Genomic DNA, 17,796 nt, shown 5'->3' with positions numbered 1-17,796 from the left:
CAAAATTTCTAAAGTTTCTCAATAGCAAAAGGCACCAGTTCAGCATGTACCTGACAGAGCTGCAAAGTTTGATGAAAAAATATTGAACGGTTTATGAGTTATGCTCCGGAAACGAAACGTGACGGACAGACGTACGGACGGGTTTCTATATCCCCCGCCAACTTCGTTGGGCGGGGGATAATAACTCTTAAATAATCCTTAAAGATAGTGTAATAAAAGGACTAACTTGCGTACAGATTTCAACAAACTTCTTCTGGTATTGTCTGCTCAGGATAACGTCTTCACATTGTGAAATAATATTAAGGCTCATTGTGTGTATTATGCACACACTAGTAGTCCAACAGTTGTCAAATACTGTATTCCAGTATTTTACTCATCAAAGATTATATTCATGTAGGAAGGCCCTTTCCCAGGTTGATTCTACACAACTGTTTATTTGGTCAGATACTAGTTTGAACACACACACCCAAAAAAAATGGCCACCCACCCGCACTATATTTTCAAAAGCATATTGCCTGAGAACCAATTCTTTTATTTTTTTAAGCCTTAGTGGTGCCAACTGGGCTTGATTACTTTGCATGATGCTGTTACTGGAACATAATCAATTATATCAACTAACCTTGACTGATGCCTTGAATGTTTCACTGTTCCTAACAGTTCCTCTTGTGGCATTGCAGTTGTTCTCATAGCATGCTGACACACCACACGATATCTGGTTTATAGTCAAGATCAGATACATGTATTTTTAAGAGTAAAATATCATTTATACTTATCCTGACTCAACTATTGTTTATATGTTTCTTTATTGAATAGGTAGTTGAAACATCCTGTGCTGTGTACCCAGAGAACAAAGAAAGAATCTCACCCAAACACACCCTGGATCCGTGCAGGCAAACTGGAACCACATGACCATGACTAGTAACTCGTTACTCTCTCCATTTTCCTACCTATAACCTGACCTGTTCTATAGGTCCCCATGGACACCTTTTTGATAGTCTGCATTGTTTTCGTCTTTATATTTCTATTCGAGTACACCTTCCTTTTTTGGTGAGCAGCAAAAATATGGAAGTAAATCTTTTAGAGTTCGTGGATTTTGTAAGGTTTACATAGACTTAGAATCTTGTTTGCCTTAAACGACTCATCTTCCTGAGGCAAGAGAGTTAACTGACTTTAAAAGTCCAGTTTCCACCCTTGCCGAACTAGGCTGGAATTACTGGGCTCAATCGTAGCGCCACGAATGGCTATTACCAGTTATGTTCCTTCTAAGCCTCTCCTATGGACCAATCAGATTCCACCTCTCGTATCACTTGCGTTTGCTTCACACAAAATGGTGGCGCCCAGTCAGGATGATCTGATCAATGATCAAGATCTATATTGTGATAAAACGGGTCTTACATCGCGAAATGCATCAAATCAAGTGAGCACCATTAAAAACGTGAAAAGGTTTGGAAAATATCTGCTGACAACAAGTTGGCGGTGCACATGCTCTAACTTCATGAGTGTTGGTATGAAGTGCCAGTGTTGAGGCTGTAGCTCTAACTTCATGAGTGTTGGTATGGAGCAATTACCATGAAGTGCCAGTGTTGAGGCTATAGCTCTAACTTCATGAGTGTTGGTATGAAGCAATTACCATGAAGTGCCAGTGTTAAGGCTATAGTTCTAACTTCATGAGTGTTGGTATGGAGCAATTACCATGAAGTGCCAGTGTTGAGGCTGTAGCTCTAACTTCATGAGTGTTGGTATGGAGCAATTGCCATGAAGTGCCAGTGTTGAGGCTATAGCTCTAACTTCATGAGTGTTGGTATGAAGCAATTACCATGAAGTGCCAGTGTTAAGGCTATAGTTCTAACTTCATGAGTGTTGGTATGGAGCAATTACCATGAAGTGCCAGTGTTGAGGCTGTAGCTCTAACTTCATGAGTGTTGGTATGGAGCAATTACCATGAAGTGCCAGTGTTAAGGCTATAGTTCTAACTTCATGAGTGTTGGTATGGAGCAATTACCATGAAGTGCCAGTGTTGAGGCTGTAGCTCTAACTTCATGAGTGTTGGTATGGAGCAATTACCATGAAGTGCCAGTGTTGAGGCCGTAGCTCTAACTTCATGAGTGTTGGTATGAAGCAATTACCATGAAGTGCCAGTGTTAAGGCTATAGTTCTAACTTCATGAGTGTTGGTATGGAGCAATTACCATGAAGTGCCAGTGTTGAGGCTGTAGCTCTAACTTCATGAGTGTTGGTATGGAGCAATTACCATGAAGTGCCAGTGTTAAGGCTATAGTTCTAACTTCATGAGTGTTGGTATGGAGCAATTACCATGAAGTGCCAGTGTTGAGGCTACAGCTCCGACTTCATGAGTGTTGGTATGGAGCAATTACCATGAAGTGCCAGTGTTGAGGCTGTAGCTCTAACTTCATGAGTGTTGGTATGGAGCAATTACCATGAAGTGCCAGTGTTGAGGCTGTAGTTCTAACTTCATGAGTGTTGGTATGGAGCAATTACCATGAAGTGCCAGTGTTGAGGCTGTAGCTCTAACTTCATGAGTGTTGGTATGGAGCAATCACCATGAAGTGCCAGTGTTGAGGCTGTAGTTCTAACTTCATGAGTGTTGGTATGGAGCAATTACCATGAAGTGCCAGTGTTGAGGCTGTAGCTCTAACTTCATGAGTGTTGGTATGGAGCAATTACAATGAAGTGCCAGTGTTGAGGCTACAGCTCCGACTTCATGAGTGTTGGTATGGAGTGCCAGTGTTGAGGCTGTAGCTCTAACTTCATGAGTGTTGGTATGGAGCAATTACCATGAAGTGCCAGTGTTGAGGCTATAGTTCTAACTTCATGAGTGTTGGTATGGAGCAATTACCATGAAGTGCCAGTGTTGAGGCCGTAGCTCTAACGTCATGAGTGTTGGTATGGAGCAATCACCATGAAGTGCCAGTGTAGAGGCTATAGCTCTAACTTCATGAGTGTTGGTATGGAGCAATTACCATGAAGTGCCAGTGTTGAGGCTATAGCTCTAACTTCATGAGTGTTGGTATGGAGCATTTCATGAGTGTTGGTATGAAGCAATCACCATGAAGTGCCAGTGTTGAGGCTATAGCTCTAACTTCATGAGTGTTGGTATGGAGCAATTACCATGAAGTGCCAGTGTAGAGGCTATAGCTCTAACTTCATGAGTGTTGGTATGGAGCATTTCATGAGTGTTGGTATGAAGCAATCACCATGAAGTGCCAGTGTTGAGGCTGTAGCTCTAACTTCATGAGTGTTGGTATGGAGCAATTACCATGAAGTGCCAGTGTTGAGGCTGTAGCTCTAACTTCATGAGTGTTGGTATGGAGCAATTACCATGAAGTGCCAGTGTAGAGGCTATAGCTCTAACTTCATGAGTGTTGGTATGGAGCAATTACCATGAAGTGCCAGTGTAGAGGCCGTAGCTCTAACTTCATGAGTGTTGGTATGGAGCAATTACCATGAAGTGCCAGTGTAGAGGCTATAGCTCTAACTTCATGAGTGTTGGTATGGAGCAATTACCATGAAGTGCCAGTGTTGAGGCTATAGCTCTGACTTCATGAGTGTTGGTATGGAGCAATTACCATGAAGTGCCAGTGTTAGGGCTATAGCTCTAACTTTATGAGGCTTGGAAGCTGAGGGAGGAGCCAAACCAGCTGAGAATGACAGCTCTCATCCATAATGAAATAGTTGTTCTGGAGACTTCTGTAAGTGTATTCCTTAATAATGCCTCTTGAAACCTGGTCTTCTTGGTTGTGACTTTTGTAAGTATATACATAATGCTGTGACTGGGCATAGTGATAAATCCTCTGTATCCTCAGAACTTAGGATGGAGGAAAAAGCCGGGAGGAGGAATTGTCTGTCTGGTTGACCTGGTAATTGATTTTAAGCAATAAAGTCCCATCTCAAGCTGAGGTGAGCTGATGCATCATTACCACTGTCAAATCTAATGCAATTGAAGTGTATAGTATGCTCTGGACGCCTTAGCTAATGCCAGAAGAATAGGGTTAATTGTGTCAAGTGTTCAAAGTCAGCTGTTGAAGACGTTCATAAGCATCACTGATTAGATGTTGTAGCACTATATTTAGGTCCCATGCTGGGGCTCTAAATTATTTCTGTTGGTCACTAAGTCTGAAAGATCAGAGTAGAGCTATCAGTTCAGGAAATTTAGTAGGTTTATCCCATTTGACATGGTCAGTACAGAACTGGTGAAAACCCCTTGGATCTCTTTCATTTATCATCATAGAGATTCCTCACTGATTAACGAAGTGCTTTAGAAACTGCCCTAGCTGCTCTGATGCAATATCCCCGTTTAGTTTTGATATGATCCATGCATGAAGCTTGTATAGTTCTGGTCTTGGATGAACCTGGTTTGAGTGAGGATGTAGAAGAAGGTTTGGCCAGTTCAGGAGTTTAGTACCAGATTTCCTGCTAGCTCAACGAGGTCTGGTAACCAAGTTCTTGCAGGCCAGTAAGATGCTACCAGTATTAGGTTGCTTGTGTGCAGGATTTTTTGTAATATCTGTGGTATCAAGGCAGGTGGGGGGAAATGCATATGCATTTAGGCCCTCCCATGATATTGACAGAGCATCAATATACCAAGCTTGTAGGTCTGGCACTGGTAACACAAGGTTGTTATCTTATTGTTGAATCTCTTAGCAAATAGGTGTATTAATAGACAACATTTTTTCCCTTATCACCAGTTGGAATGCTTCTGGGTAAAGCTTCCATTATGTTGGTGATGTTTTGTCGGGTCTGGTTAGGGTATCTACTTAGATGTTTGTCACTCTTGCATTTTATCATTAGATTCAGGCTAACCACAAGTTCGTAAAGCTGAAAGGTCAACTTTAGGAGGGGCTTTGATTTTGTAATGCCTTGAAGATTTATACTGAATGCCACAGTAGAATTGTCTGTTCTGATCATCAGAAATTTGTTTCTCAACTGTGGAGCCCAGTGGGATATTGCTCAGATTACTATCGCATATTCTAGATAATTGATGAGGAAAAGTATTTCTGCTTCGGACAATAGGCCTGGCGTTAATTTTGCATGTAGGTGAGCTCCCCAACCTTGAGGTGAGGCATCCATGAGAAGGTGATTGTTGGAATCTGTCTCATTTCAATACATTCCTGTGCAGACAATCAGCTTTTCTGTCTGCCACAAGAGGTGTTTCCTCAAATTGAGTGGAAATTGAGGTTTTAAGTACCCATACTTAGGAACGGATGTAGAAAACTGAATTGGGCCCAAATCTAGTCTTCTTTGAACAGTCTGAGCGGACTTGAGTAAGCCTTATATCAGTTGCCAATTTTGAATGAGATTTGATTGTGAATTGCCGCTGGCAAGTTATTCTTGATTTTTATCCACCGATCTTCTGGTACCAGAATTTGATAATGATATCTCGATATGTGACATGAAAATCATCCTGCGCAGGAAACAAAGAATACTTCATTCTTGCCGGGGACAAAGTCCAATGCTCCATACACTGACAATTCAGTGTGAACTGTATGGTAGATAGACATTTCGGAGTAGATGTCTATCTTCCCTGTAGTTCAGATACTTCAAAACAATAATGTACTGCAATCACCAAGGCAGGGTTAGGATTGCTAGGTGAAAATCATGAAGGTTATGAATGATGTGCTCGGAATTTGGGTACCCGGTAGTATATGACTGGGAGTGCCAGTACGGATCAAGGGTGTGTTTGGGTGGGATGTTTTCTCTGTTGTCCAGGAACACAGCACAGGAAGTTTCCAGTACCTGTTCGGAAAAGCAATAGAGATAAGCAATAGTATGAGTCAGGATAAGATAAAATTATGTAAATGGTATTATGCATCAAACAGTATCACCAAATATTTAACAAAAATACTACTGTTACATGTTTCAGATTCTGAAACATACTTACATATTTACCAAATCAAATTGAATTTTTAATCAAACACAAATGCATGCAGTATCCATGTTAAATTTGCTGTGTCTAAATCTACAGCTAACCCAGCTCAGCTTGGAAAACACAGTTTGTTTATCTTCACTTTATCATGACAAAATTAAACACAAGTGCTGTAAGTGAGGAAAAAAAGAGTGAAGTGGCTGGGTGAAGTAACCACAACCTGCATTTCTCCATTTATAATTGCACATATCATTATTCAAAAATGTCTACCAACAATAACAAAAAACAAAGTACTTATATTATCAATGATGAAGTCATGAAATCAGCTGTTTCAATCTGAGGTGCTAATTGTGATTTGAAACTTCTGATATAACAATCAGAATCAAGTATTTTCCAAATTCATGGTAGAATATATAGTGTTTGTACATACCTCACTATCAAGGGAGAGAACTCCTAAAAGAGCTTCTGCAAGGACTGAGACAGTGTTGTTGCCTATGTCATCAACCTTGACCTGTGTGTCATTAACGTACCACATGACCTGGTACTGCAGTCCAACAGCTGTCAGTGCATGAAATGTGCAGTAGACACTCACAGTATCCTCTGTCTGGTTAGCTTTCACTGTAACCTGAGGACGCTCCTCAAATGTAGGTGTCTCTGAAATATGGCATGAACATGTAATAATTAGATCCATTACTCAGCTACCACGCTGTAAGGTTGACCAACTGCACACTCTTCCTGTAACCAGAGGCTGCTGACCAAGTACATATAGAGCTACAATCTACCTGTAACCAGAGAACACTGACCAAATACATATAGAGCTACAATCTACCTGTAACCAGAGACGGCTGACCAGGGACATATAGAGCTACAATCTACCTGTAACCAGAGAAGGCTCACCAAGTACATATAGAGCTACAATCTACCTGTAACCAGAGAAGGCTGACCAAGTATATATATAGCTACAATCTATCTGTAACCAGAGAAGGCTGACCAAGTACATATAGAGCTACAATCTACCTGTAACCAGAGAAGGCTCACCAAGTTCATATAGAGCTACAATCTACCTGTAACCAGAGAAGGCTCACCAAGTACATATAGAGCTACAATCTACCTGTAACCAGAGAAGGCTGACCAAGTACATATAGAGCTACAATCTACCTGTAACCAGAGAAGGCTCACCAAGTTCATATAGAGCTACAATCTACCTGTAACCAGAGAAGGCTCACCAAGTACATATAGAGCTACAATCTACCTGTAACCAGAGAAGGCTGACCAAGTACATATAGAGCTACAATCTACCTGTAACCAGAGGCGGCTGACCAAGTACATATAGAGCTACAATCTACCTGTAACCAGAGGCGGCTGACCAAGTACATATAGAGCTACAATCTACCTGTAACCAGAGAAGGCTGACCAAGTACATATAGAGCTACAATCTACCTGTAACCAGAGAAGGCTCACCAAGTACATATAGAGCTACAATCTACCTGTAACCAGAGGCGGCTGACCAAGTACATATAGAGCTACAATCTACCTGTAACCAGAGGCGGCTGACCAAGTACATATAGAGCTACAATCTACCTGTAACCAGAGGCGGCTGACCAAGTACATATATAGCTACAATCTACCTGTAACCAGAGGCGGCTGACCAAGTACATATAGAGCTACAATCTACCTGTAACCAGAGGCGGCTGACCAAGTACATATAGAGCTACAATCTACCTGTAACCAGAGGCGGCTGACCAAGTACATATAGAGCTACAATCTACCTGTAACCAGAGGCGGCTGACCAAGTACATATAGAGCTACAATCTACCTGTAACCAGAGGCGGCTGACCAAGTACATATAGAGCTACAATTTACCTGTAACCAGAGACGGCTGACCAAGTATATATATAGCTACAATCTATCTGTAACCAGAGAAGGCTGACCAAGTACATATAGAGCTACAATCTACCTGTAACCAGAGAAGGCTCACCAAGTACATATAGAGCTACAATCTACCTGTAACCAGAGGCGGCTGACCAAGTACATATATAGCTACAATCTACCTGTAACCAGAGGCGGCTGACCAAGTACATATAGAGCTACAATCTACCTGTAACCAGAGGCGGCTGACCAAGTACATATATAGCTACAATCTACCTGTAACCAGAGGCGGCTGACCAAGTACATATAGAGCTACAATCTACCTGTAACCAGAGGCGGCTGACCAAGTACATATAGAGCTACAATTTACCTGTAACCAGAGACGGCTGACCAAGTATATATATAGCTACAATCTATCTGTAACCAGAGAAGGCTGACCAAGTACATATAGAGCTACAATCTACCTGTAACCAGAGAAGGCTCACCAAGTTCATATAGAGCTACAATCTACCTGTAACCAGAGAAGGCTGACCAAGTACATATAGAGCTACAATCTACCTGTAACCAGAGAAGGCTGACCAAGTACATATAGAGCTACAATCTACCTGTAACCAGAGACGGCTGACCAAGTACATATAGAGCTACAATCTACCTGTAACCAGAGGCGGCTGACCAAGTACATATAGAGCTACAATCTACCTGTAACCAGAGAAGGCTCACCAAGTACATATAGAGCTACAATCTACCTGTAACCAGAGAAGGCTCACCAAGTACATATAGAGCTACAATCTACCTGTAACCAGAGGCGGCTGACCAAGTACATATAGAGCTACAATCTACCTGTAACCAGAGGCGGCTGACCAAGTACATATAGAGCTACAATCTACCTGTAACCAGAGGCGGCTGACCAAGTACATATAGAGCTACAATCTACCTGTAACCAGAGGCGGCTGACCAAGTACATATAGAGCTACAATCTACCTGTAACCAGAGGCGGCTGACCAAGTACATATAGAGCTACAATCTACCTGTAACCAGAGGCGGCTGACCAAGTACATATATAGCTACAATCTACCTGTAACCAGAGGCGGCTGACCAAGTACATATAGAGCTACAATCTACCTGTAACCAGAGGCGGCTGACCAAGTACATATAGAGCTACAATCTACCTGTAACCAGAGGCGGCTGACCAAGTACATATATAGCTACAATCTACCTGTAACCAGAGACGGCTGACCAAGTACATATAGAGCTACAATCTACCTGTAACCAGAGGCGGCTGACCAAGTACATATATAGCTACAATCTACCTGTAACCAGAGAAGGCTCACCAAGTACATATATAGCTACAATCTACCTGTAACCAGAGAAGGCTCACCAAGTACATATAGAGCTACAATCTACCTGTAACCAGAGGCGGCTGACCAAGTACATATATAGCTACAATCTACCTGTAACCAGAGAAGGCTCACCAAGTATATACAAAGCTTCACTCTACCTGTAACCAGATCCAGCTTCTCAACTATAGCGTCTGTGGCATATGCAAAATTCCATCCTTCCAGCAGAATGTGAGAGAATGATGTGAGGGAAGCAGTTGTACCAAAGTAGAACTCTGTCTGTCTGGTCCCTGTAATTGTTCTCCGGATGTAAGTTTTCTGTGTGGCAACCACTTCACCATTCAACAACAGCTTCAAGCCTTTCTGAATACTCCAGGAAAACTTGCACTCAAAGAGTCTCTCCAAAGCAACCTTTAGAGTACAGACTGTCCATTCCTTGGTAGATGTGCTGACACGAAGACAGAGCTGCTTTGACTTGATGGAGTACCACATTGCCATACCATATGACATGCTGTTATCTGCAACACTACTGAACACCATTATCTTGTCAACCTCTTTTCCTGTTAGCTTCAGGAATTTCAACTTGAAAGACACAGTGAGTCCAGTGGTACATTTCTCCATATCACCCATACATTCAGAAGACTGGTTTGCAAGCATCATGGACTGGTTTACACCATTCAGTTGAATAGCCAGGCCACCACTCACACTCTTTACCAGGCTTGGTGCTCCTTGCAAAATCAGGTCAAAGCCTGTTGTTTTGAGAACATTACCAATTATCTCCAAAAAGCTGAGACGATACACAGTAATGTCAGTACCTGAAAAACAACAACATCTGATGACCATTCTCTACATCTAGATCAGAAGCAAACTTTTCATGATAATCTTGTCACAGGTCTTACATATTTCTGCCATAGTGTCACAAAACAATTGTCCTCAAAAGTGTTCTGGATTCCTTGAGTAACAGAAGAACATGGAAGGACTACAATGTTTATTGTGAGCTCAGCTAAAAGCACTCAGAATCTTCTCTTTTCCTCACTTCAAACAAATCATTTTATTTCCATTTGATTCCCAAATACTTCATTTTGACAAGGATTCGCGTCGGAACAGTTTAGGGATTGATAACTACACAAAGATAATAATGGTGAGAATTCTGTGCATAAAAACTGAATGGTGCTTAATCAAGTCATGGCATTTAATCGAGACCTGATGTTTATGTTTTTTCAGATAAATCAAAATCAGATTGAAGGAAGCAACGCAATGCTACTCCAAGCTGTGATTGAACCATGAGAATGACACTTTGTTGTTGTTGTCATTTGGACAAACTAAATAAAAAGGAACATTGGATATAACATTAATCACATTATACCAAATTGTTCCATTGGTGAATGCCACTATTCCAAATATCTAAAACTCGAAATTTCCAGGTTATCAGTTACTCATTATCCTTAAATCCCTGTAAGTCCCTTACCCCCCTCAGATATTAACAAAAATATTTCCAGTTGGAATGCCATCAAATAAATGTTACCTTTGCTGCTATACCAGCCCCTTCATGGAACACTGCCAACACTCAATAGCACAAGCCCACATCCCTTCATCAAAACTTCCCCCCTCAACCCACCTCCAACCCTACCCAATAAAACCTTATACTGTGTAAAAAGTCTGAATTAGAGAGTTGTAGGTAAGTTTCAGTTATTAAGGAACTGAGGGGACTGGAGAAAAAATCTGATTTTCATCAAAATCCGATTTTGACAGAGTCTGATTTAGACAGATTCCACTGTATATCACTTGTATGCAGTTGCATTGCTATAGATCTATAATACTGTTACTTGATGTGTCTTGAATTCCCGGATATCTCAAACATACAGGGTTATAAGTATTTACCAGAAACTAAACAAGTCTATTATTTTGTTCGATTTAATCACAGTGCTTTTAGCAATACTTCAGCAATATCACAGAAGGGGACACAAGAAGTGGCCTTCACACATTGTACCCATGTCAGGAATCAAAGCCGGGTTTTAGCGTGACAAGCAAACACTTTAACCACAAGGCCACCCTTCAGGCAGATGAGCTTCCAAAGTGGCATATCAGAAAACTAAAGTGTCTCACCTGTGATCTCTTTCCACCTGTTTTTTGACTCCAGATTGCAAATCAGGGATGCATTAGAGGGATTAGTGAATCCTTCCTCATAACAGTTGCCATCAATCACACATTTGTCATCCTGAAATTCATTAAAGGCCATAAGGATAGTGCACCTTTATACATATCTTGCTTATACCTGATACATTCTTGATCTCAAATCAATTTCTCCTAATCAAGTAGCATTACTGGAACCATTTTTCTTGAACTACAATCAGAATTTGGCCTTAAGACAATATTATATTTTGCAACACCCCCACTCCCATCCCCTACATTTAAATAATTTTCAAGCCTCCAAATACAAGAAACATTTTTTCAGACACTGTTTACTGACTCCGAGCCGACCAGTCCTTGTTTTTAGCCCCTAAAAGCCGAGTGCCAGACAGGGTAACAAGTACCTTCTTAAACATTTGGTATGACGCGGCCAGGGATGGAACCCCGGCAAATCGTTCTACCACTAGACCAGGGAGGCAGTTGTATGTGATGTAGAGTATACAAAGTGAAATATGCATGACATGCTGGATAGTTTCTTGGTTTACAAAACTAAACAAATTTAGATCAATTCATGTGGCCAGTATCTTATACAGTAAACTGCAGTTACAACAAACTGAACAAGGACCAGAGGACCTGGCACCCCCTGCCCTTCATTAGGTATCTTGAACAATTATTTAAACTAGAACATGTTTTTATTGTTTTACATGTTTTTAGTTTGAGTTGTTACTGTAAAGGTGTTTGTAATAAAAAAATCAATATTAACAAATTTGGCACAGAAAGATAATAGTTTCATGCAGAAATATTCATTAACTGTAGAATTTTGGCGAGAAACAAGAGCTACTTGTTTGAGACTTAGTCCAAATTGTTTTCATGGAAACACAACAAATTAAGAACTTTAAATATATGAAACGGCAATAGTTAAAGATATGGTCATTGCACATGTTTCATGTAGCAATATTCATTAGTTTGAAAGTTATGGCTCAAAAAACAAAGCCTAGTGTTGTTGGAGACTAATTGCATTTAGTACTCACTACTAAATGGCTTTATTGTGCATATCCAAACCATTGGCTAATTACTGGTGTAACTCAATTACCCGTTGTAACTAAATCACCTCAGGGTCAGCACCATGCACCATGCCCAGGACAAGCTGGGTGACAATGCTATCTCAGCATATCGCGTGGGTGTGTAGTAGCACTTTGGTGCTTTGTGGCATGATTCTTGTGGGCTACCTGGCTAGTAACAAATTAACTTGTTTGAAAATTAATACTCGCACTTAAGGCGACTGGGGTTACCTGCTTCTTTGTGGGAACGTTGTCTTTCCCGACTTTTCAGCCGTGGAATCGTAAAATAGCTTACAATGGGCAACAAATTGCCACGTATATTGGCCCGGCGGCAGTAGTCGTCTTGTCAGCGGTAGTTGACATTTGGGCCGGTGGCAATACGCCACAATGGTTTTAATAATTGGGCCAGGCAGCAATAGTTGCTTTGGACAGTTATCTGGGGCCGGGCAGCGGTAGCTGACTTAGGCCAGCAGTAATAGCTGCTTTTGGAAGCGTGGTAGTTGCCAAGCAATGGTAGTGTTTAAATATGCTACCAAGGGGGCTGGTCAGTGGTAGCTGCTAATTGCCGTTGGCAATGCTAGTTGCCATGGCAAAGGTAGCTTTTTCATAAACCCAACTGGCAGCTTAGTAGCCCACTAGTACTGCAATTTAACCCCCTGGATGCCACAGGGACATATATGTCCCTCCTCTACAACCCTCACTTTGAAGTCGAATAAAATTCAAAATACATCATGCACACTAATACACTTCACAGTTTTGAATAAGGTGGGAGATTCCCTGTTCTGTGATATCATCCACTGGCATTTTAGGCCAAGCAAAATTACTAGAAATGACCTCTGAAATTAGGTACTTCGTAAATGTTGCCATTTTTTACACATTACTAAATCACCACTCACGGTGTAATTTAACACATGTTTTGAAATCTAAATTTTGGATATTTACTCTGAGAAATGAATTTAAAAAATAGCATATTAGTGATCACGGGTACCCAGCTAACACACGACGTTGTCACAACGTTGTGGAAAGGTTTTGGATTGGTAACGTCGTGAAATAACGTTGTCACAACGTTATTATAACGTCAACGTGTAACGTTATTTCACAATGTTATAACAACGTTGCACATTTACGTTGTGAAAACGTTGTGCATCGGACATCACACAACGTTTTGTAACTACGTTTCTGGAACGTCGGTGAAACGTTATAGAGTTTGCTTCTCGATAGTCATAAAGGAATAGAACTGCTTTATCAAACTCAACATGAATTTGTCAGAATACCAAGGCAGTAATGCATTACCTGTCTGTATATTCGGCATTTGAATTTTCATCTCTTAAAAAAATTAATACTAAAATTTCAAGAACATAATATCTCTATGACAACGTTAGTATTACGTTACATTGTAACGTTATTCCACAACGTAACAACAACGTTGCAAATTAACGTTGTGATAACGTTGTGCTTTGGACATTACAACACTTTTTGTAAATGATGTTTAGGAAACCACTTATAGATCTACCATCTCTTAGTTTTAGTTTTTTTTAACATAGATATGTATTAACGAAGTTATCTGTCTACTAAATGTTGTCACAAGCAATATTACAGTTAAAAACAATTAGTGCGCATTTTTTGCGGCGTGAGAGGGACTGCTGAAAAGTTTAGCCTGTTGCCTCGTGAAGTGACGTCAGAATGACGTCACATCGTCGCAAAAGATTTGTTGTCACCAGCCATCTTAGTTCAAGCTCACTCCGGACATATTACAACTAAGTGATTGTGCAGCAACTGGAACTGGACAGATGATCTGTTAATTCGGATGAGGTAAGTTAATTTTTCAAAAGCAGTCTCCGCTTGTTGATATGTTTCTGTACATGCAGATAGCCAAATGATTTAAATGTATCGTATTATTCAGAAGTGGCGGGGTTTAGAATGCAGTTTGCCGGTCACTTTCACTGGGCGTCAGTATTTGATACACAGAACATGATGTATATATAGAGGTGAAGGAGGCCCAAGATTTTTTTTCATATTATTATTTTATGGATACCAAGGGTAATTACCAAGGGCAAGCAGTATATGTTTGACCAGAATTCAGTCTGGCGGCGTTTTGTGGTCGTCAAATTATGTTCGGGTTTCGATCGTAAGCGTCTGTAAATGTAAGGCCTAACTTATGCATCGCCTACTGACCACTGACAGTTATCGCCATTTCTTCCTTGTTATTTCTAAAATCATTACTGTTTAAAGTTTACATGTACTAATCTTCTGACTTTGATTTTTGTGAAACAATGTGGCTCATTCGGGCCATGGGAAAGGTTGAGTAGATTTCTCTTATACAGCGAAGAGAGGGAATCAAAACAATGGAAGTATTTTCAGATCGACTCTCTGTAGGCTGCTAGTTATAGCCCTAGTCTAAAGCGCTCAATGTTATGAAAAATTGTATTTTCGGAAAGAGACAGAAACATACTTGTTGTTTCCGAAAAGGCCTAATTAGCACTGACTGAAGTAACCTAAATGTGGATCATCTGGTTGTTGGTGCTGTCTATAAAGTTTATTTTAGCAAGGCGCTTATCATGTGTATTTTCAATATTTCCAAAAAAGAATCAATTCATCATTTTATCGATAACTAGATCTATGTCCGACGCCCTTCTAATGAAAACGAGCAAAAGAGAAACGTGTCCCCGTCACGCGCTATAACGGGGTGTTTGAGGTATTGTCCTCGCTGGTGATGATAAGCTAGTCGATAGTCAAAAGTTAAATATCACCATATATTGTCAGTGAGTTGGTCATCGTTTGTTGATTTTTAAGGTGAGATAGGTGTAGCCAATGTGCACCAATGAAAAATACAATGGAATTGATAGCAACCATATTCGTTCGGTTATCGAACTCCATATGTTGCCACGTAGGCTACCATACTACAGAATTATATTTAACGATATTGATCTGTATTATGTTCACTAAATGTAGTAATAAATAAATTTCATATGATACTTGGTTTGACAATGAGAGAGAATAAAATGGTGATCGAAAGCTGAACGAGTAAGTTCCAGTGCTCGCTACGAAATCGTACAGTAGCTATATAAACAGCGCTGCGATGAAGATATGGGGCCCAAGATATGAGTCGTAATTAGCTACAATGCCTCTCTAATATATCTGTTCCCGTTTGGATTCCGGTTTAGAAAAGGTCCCCAACAAGCCATATGTTTGTACTAACATGATTGTGTGTCATTGTACTCCGACAGAGGTTGTGAGACGTGGCTCACTATAACAATCACTGGTTTGCCTGACCGGTTTGTCAGACCGGTGTAGATCTATATGGAAACCAAATTACATTAGATGTTTTTTTTATGATGGTACTCATAATTTTGTTACTTATATCTGTAGCCTGAGATATTTCCGATCGGACGTTATACATGGGGACTTTGGATTTACAGTTTTTCCTAAATTTTAGGCAATTATACAATGAATGTTATCTTTTTGGATAGACTATAGATCTAAATGTATGCTTTTTGAATATAGTTCTAGTTTTGACTTTTTTTTATATGTTTTCGTTGCAGCAAGGGGGAAAATGTTACACGACCATTCCAGGAGATAAAATCAAGAATGTTGAATCATTGAGGAACACACCAAATAAACCCTGGGCTGTGAATTATGTTAACGTAAGTACAATTGTTTGCAGTTACATTCCATTGTCTATATCAATGTTAATTGGTTGGTTTTTGTGTGTGCTTTAAACGAATGCTAAGAATGTAGATCTATTTATATAAATCTATGCTTTCCATCAGACACTTGCATTATACATTATTGTATGAATACTGATAAAGCCTTATCTCCAAATGAATGTTTCTCGTCATATAGTATCTTTCAAATACCTGCTCGAGATTTATTAAGCTGTTTGTATTTCAGGGAAGTGGAAGTGAACACCAAAGAGAGAAGATTCTGGCATTCAATAATTTCGAAAAGTGTATAAATTTTCAATTATCTAAAAATATTAAAATATCAACACAAATGTGTCTTGGAGTTCTTTGTTGAATGATGCCGTCGCATGACTGAAAGTTGAAGTATACTATTTGGACTTGATTAGAGACCGACCATTTAATATTCAAGGAGGTGGGGACCTGGAACTTTTCTATTGAGATTACATGTTTTCGGTCACAGCTACAAAAGCAGATATGTGATTTTATTTAACTCTGAGCCTGAAGATAAACACCTTGCAACTAGATTTTAGTGGCAGGCATTTTTTTTCACCAGTCTGAACCGTAATTATTTTTGTCAAGAATTTTCGGTGACAATATATTTTTTCGATAAAATTCCAGGACCCAACCCGCCCAAGAAAATATCATATGGTCAACCCCTTACAATGTCTGCCATTCTTATTTTGTTTCCTGCAGTATTTGCCTAAAGGGTAATGGTATCTGCCTTTGTTATAGTCTTATGTATCTAGTTAACAGCTCAGTGGTGTTTTTACTTTTTGAACATTGTCAGCAAGGCAAGATCTAACTGTTAACTAGGCTATTCGACGCCCTGGTTTTAAAACATTGGTAAAAGGTATCTCGAATCATACATATTCACGTGACTAAAGCATATTCTAAAAAATTTCCGGAACATGTTTTTGGGTTGTTTTTACAACATTTTAGTAGGGAATGTTCACAACGTATTTCATCCTTGTAACACAGTTATTTCACGTGGTTGTGACAACGTCCATGGTAGTACACAGAATAACGTTGTAGGGACGCATTATTATAACATTGCCACAACGTAAAATACAACGTAAAATACAACGTCATCACAACGTTGTCACAACGTGAATATGACGTAACACAACGTTAGGCCATGACGTTGTGACAACATAAATGAGAGTCCACAGAATAACGTTATATGGACGTAACATTGGCAACGTTACCACAACGTTGTCACAACGTGAAATTGTTAGCTGGGGTATCTGTCCTTTATGAAATCACCAATGATCATTCCAAAACGTCTCCGATAACCCTAGAATCATTTAGAATGTTTTGAAAAATACGAACACAAGAACGCCGAAGTGAACTTTCCGCCATATTGGATAGTGTTTACAAAATTACGTTTCAGGTACACCAGTTATGAGGCGCCTGTAACATCACGTATATTTCAAACTTAGATGCAATACACACATCCTTGAATTCCTCATACATTTTAGAATCGAATGAACAATGGTCTTTGTCACCAATACGAAGTGGCTGGATAAAATCAAGCAAAACAAGTTAGGTGTTAAAACGAACACTGTGCTCGAAAAACTGCACTTGTTTGAAATGTAAACAAAGCAAAATACAGATTTTACAGTGTAGCATTTTCTCCTATTTTGAGCTATCCATTCGTCTATTCGTTCAATATATTGGCTCAACATTTTCAGAATATGCATGGGAAGAGAATCGTTGGAAGAATTAGGGAATTTAAAATAGACACATTGACAATTTCTGTTGAAAATATCAAATCATTGCAAAGTAACCGTCCTGTGTGACGCCATGACTGATGCAAAATCACGCACAACGACA

General features: G+C 39.9%; 1 protein-coding gene and 1 long non-coding RNA gene across 3 annotated transcripts in view; one reads left to right on the top strand and one right to left on the bottom strand.

Moving 5' to 3' along the window:
• Nucleotides 1-17,796, bottom strand: part of LOC124150009 — a 359,724-nt gene that overhangs the window by 58,531 nt on the left and 283,397 nt on the right. For both annotated transcript variants that reach the window (XM_048393436.1, XM_046521880.2), the window contains exons 142-145: nucleotides 11,196-11,307; nucleotides 9,251-9,904; nucleotides 6,314-6,537; nucleotides 620-712 (exon numbers count right to left, since the gene is read on the bottom strand). In XM_048393436.1, the coding sequence (XP_048249393.1) occupies nucleotides 620-712; nucleotides 6,314-6,537; nucleotides 9,251-9,904; nucleotides 11,196-11,307 (1,083 nt within the window). The remainder of the gene's footprint in view (nucleotides 1-619; nucleotides 713-6,313; nucleotides 6,538-9,250; nucleotides 9,905-11,195; nucleotides 11,308-17,796) is intronic.
• On the top strand, nucleotides 14,019-16,671 carry LOC125378230. The gene is made up of 3 exons (XR_007220115.1): nucleotides 14,019-14,092; nucleotides 15,823-15,924; nucleotides 16,172-16,671. It is a non-coding gene; the product is annotated as an uncharacterized LOC125378230 (long non-coding RNA).

This window comes from Haliotis rufescens, unplaced genomic scaffold (genome assembly GCF_023055435.1).
Source record: "Haliotis rufescens isolate VD_foot unplaced genomic scaffold, xgHalRufe1.0.p SCAF_12, whole genome shotgun sequence".
NCBI lineage: Eukaryota > Metazoa > Mollusca > Gastropoda > Lepetellida > Haliotidae > Haliotis > Haliotis rufescens.
Note: the sequence above shows the minus strand (reverse complement) of the source record. Positions and strands in the feature narration are given on the sequence as shown.